We start from the raw sequence: 3,671 nt of genomic DNA on the forward strand, positions 1-3,671 counted from the left end.
CCAAAAATCCTGAGCTGTAGAGCCATATATTAAAATAGAACCATTTACAAAACCCAGTTTATCCTTGAATAACAAACTCCTCTTCCCATAATCTTTATACTGAGAAAAAAAACAAACAAACTGGGGTTTAGCTGAGCTCACCTCCATCTGTTGATATGAAATGTCCCCAACACCCTACAGTGGGGGAAATCAATGTTGCATTGAAAGGAGCCTAGCTCCTCTGATGCCAGTGGGGGCCAGGGCTTTGTATCCACACATGTGGAATTGTTGGCACTGGATCACGGCCGCACTGCTACCTATCATGTGTCTCTCTCCAGCTATGGCATTCTCACTCCAGGGAAAATACACCCTAATAGTGAGAAGGCCATGAGTGAAGACAATTCCTTCACCTTCGGTTGGGGACTTGAGCTCACATTGCAGCTCAGGGTCCGTCCAGAAGGCCAAGGGGTTGCCCCAGTTACTGGAGGTGAGACCATCTGCCGAATTACAGGAGACTCAGGCCGTGCGTGCTGCAGTTTTGACGTCGAGTCTCCTGACACTTTGATGCTAGCACTGTGCTTTTCCAACTACGAAGTTGAGCTTTATTTAATTTTTTTTTGGAGATAGGGTTTCTTCTGTGTAGTTTGAGTCTGTCCTGGAACTCTCTCTTAGACCAGGCTGGCCTTAAAATCACAGAGATCCACCTGCATCTGCCTCCCAAGTGCTGGGATTAAAGGCGTGCGCCTCCCCCCACCCAAGTTAACTATCTTTAAGTGTGTCTGTGGGCAGAGGGGCGTCTACAAAGGGAACTGAGCAGCTCTTGCAGGCTGTGAGAGCCCACTGGACCAACGCTCAGCTCCCTCAGACAGCGCATCAACCCACACAGCAGTCTCACTATGCATTTCCTGGTTTTCTAACCTGCTTAGAAAATATGGCATAAATGAAAATTATTAGTGTTCAGTCCTCCTCCAGATACAATGGGAATCAATGGTTTTTTGCTTGTCACATTGTTCTACATAACATAGATTAAAGTCACCTGACAGAAGATATGACTGGAACATATGTGACTGACTGTAACGAACATTTTCTTTCTGAATTTAGCTTTAAGATTATAGGTAACTTACTACCTATACAGGGGAGCAAACCTCTAATTATAAAACGAGACAATTCAGTCTTGAAGCCAAGCAGAGCACTGATAATGTGTGCTGCAGATATGCAGTGCAGTGCCCAGTGCCCTCCTGTTTATACTGAAAGCTAATGGTCCACTCTGCATTGGCATCTGCCAATACCTATGTAGCAACTTCCATATGTACCTACATGCTTGGGCCAGGCTAAAGTGCATTTCCCCCCCATAGCAGCGACGCTCAACCTCAGGGCTGAAACCCCTTTGGGGGGTGAATGACCCTTTCATAGTTGCTGCATTTTGAATATCCTGCATATCAGATATTTACATTGTGATTCATAACAGAACCAAATTACAGTTATAAAGTAGCAACAAAATAATTTTATGGTTGGGGGTCAGCATAACACGTGGAACTGTATTAAAAGGTCACAGCATTAGGAAGGTTGAGAATCACTGCTCTATAGTGATAGGAATGGAACCCGGATCTTATGACTTCCACATATACACAGTGGTATACCCATAAAGAAAATATAATAAAAATGTAAAGAAATAAAAAAACCACAAACATGTAAGATAGGATTACACACTTTAATCTGATTGATGGAGAAAGTAGGGAAGACATGAGAGAAAATTAGTTTTAGGTCCATTTTATACACAGCCAGATGCAGTTTTTCTAAAAAGTACACTGAAGATTTAAATCCACTCTTTGTCAGAGCCCTCAGGAAGCCACTGTGTGCAGTCCAGGGCAGACACTATTTGCAGAACAAGAAATCATAATGGGCAAGAGGGTTAAAAGAAAGAAAACAACAGGGCTCAAGCAGTTCTAGGGTGAGTGTACCTGCAGAAATAACGTCAAAGCTCCTGAGTGGCTGCCACGGAAACATGCTAATGAGGGGTTGGTCCAGTCTCAGCGTGGCTTTCTTTGGAGAAGCAGTGATGACAACGGGCTGGGCTGCTGTCTCAGACGCCCAGCTTACTGGCCTGACTGAGGACGACCTTGAGGACCGGCATGAACGCGGATGTCTCACTGAAGTTGCTGGTGCTGACGATGTGCGTGTGGACGCTCAACCCTTCCGAGTAGTTCCTCGTCTCAATGCTCCTGGCAATGCTGTGCAGACCGTTGATGATGGCTGGGGAAAGCTGAAACAAAGGGACTGCATGAGGGGACTGTCCTATGAGACCCCCCGAGAGCATTAACTCCAGAGACTAACACACAGCCTGAAACAGACTCTTTAAGAATGTATAAGTAGAGCCGGGCGGTGGTGGCGCACGCCTTTAATCCCAGCACTCGGGAGGCAGAGGCAGGCGGATCTCTGTGAGTTCGAGACCAGCCTGGTCTACAAGAGCTAGTTCCAGGACAGGCTCCAAAGCCACAGAGAAACCCTGTCTCGAAAAACCAAAAAAAAAAAAGAAAGTTTAAGGAGCTAGCATTTCTGGAATATTTATAAAGCAAGCAAACATGTTAGACCAAGTAAATGTTACATTTTAAAGCAGAACCATGGTAAGATGGCTCCTGCAAAGTCACTGATGAACTACACATGCATCAATCTCTTCTGGCATTTAAATTTTTGTTTTTTTACTTTTTTCTTTGCAACTATATCTTGCTACATTATGCAGTCTGGTTTCACAGTCCTGGGCTCAAGTGACCTTTCCTACTTTCTCAAGTTTACCTGGCTGTGTCTTCTTCCTCTCTGTGTCTAACGATATGTTCTGCTAACACTGAACTATGTAGCTGAGGATGTACTTCTGATCTAGCTCTCTGTCGTGGTGTCACTCAGTACACCCCTTACTTTAGCAGACTCTCCTTAGGATCAGTCAGACACGGCCCTTCCTACTAGATTGGCTTTCTCTGCTCTGGTTCTCACGAGTGTGACGACCAGGACGACTACAACACTGTCAGGCACACCGTTTGTCCCTCCAGCACTGTCACTATTAAACTCTCAAATGGAGCATCAGGTGAGTTCAAGTGGCCTCCTTGCTGCGGGTCCTCTTCCGTCACAGAACACTCCCTGGCCAGGCTGTGACTCCTGAGAGATGGACAAGAGTCCCTGCCTTGTCTCTGGTTTCTGACACATGGCCATGAAATGAGCAGCAGGCCAGCTACCCTGGGCCACGCAGTACAGTTTGTGTTTCTGGTCTTTGCTAGAGGGCTCACTTTGTCCCGGAAATAACTTACTGTCTGTTCCCTAAGTTTGTCGTACAGAAACTCCAGGCGTTTGCTGGCATCATCTAGCTTCCTCTTGGTTTGCTGCAGAAGAGAAGAACAGGCATTACACTTGAATCTTTCGAAGCCAACAATGCAATGGAGCCACCATGACCACAAGCTCAAACAAGTTGGTGGAATGAACATTAGTTCTCTACTGAAGGCAGGGAGGAGATGACTCTCTTTCACAGCACAAAGTGGGGTTTAAGAAAGTTTCGTGTGGCCGGGCGGTGGTGGCGCACACCTTTAATCCCAGCACTTGGGAGGCAGAGGCTGGTGGATCTCTGTGAGTTCGAGACCAGCCTGGTCTACAAGAGCTAGTTCCAGGACAGGCTCCAAAACCACAGAGAAACCCTGTCACGAAAA

General features: G+C 46.2%; 1 protein-coding gene across 5 annotated transcripts in view; it reads right to left on the reverse strand.

Moving 5' to 3' along the window:
* Positions 1-1,671: 1,671 nt before the first annotated feature.
* Sec31a (SEC31 homolog A, COPII coat complex component) overlaps positions 1,672-3,671 on the reverse strand; it is a 59,474-nt gene continuing 57,474 nt past the window's right edge. For all 5 annotated transcript variants that reach the window (XM_026785074.1, XM_026785073.1, XM_026785072.1 and 2 more), the window contains exons 26-27: positions 3,279-3,350; positions 1,672-2,242 (exon numbers count right to left, since the gene is read on the reverse strand). In XM_026785074.1, the coding sequence (XP_026640875.1) occupies positions 2,063-2,242; positions 3,279-3,350 (252 nt within the window). In that variant the 3' untranslated portion in view covers positions 1,672-2,062. The remainder of the gene's footprint in view (positions 2,243-3,278; positions 3,351-3,671) is intronic.

The sequence above is a fragment of the Microtus ochrogaster genome, linkage group LG1, assembly GCF_000317375.1.
Source record: "Microtus ochrogaster isolate Prairie Vole_2 linkage group LG1, MicOch1.0, whole genome shotgun sequence".
NCBI classification, from domain to species: Eukaryota; Metazoa; Chordata; class Mammalia; order Rodentia; family Cricetidae; genus Microtus; species Microtus ochrogaster.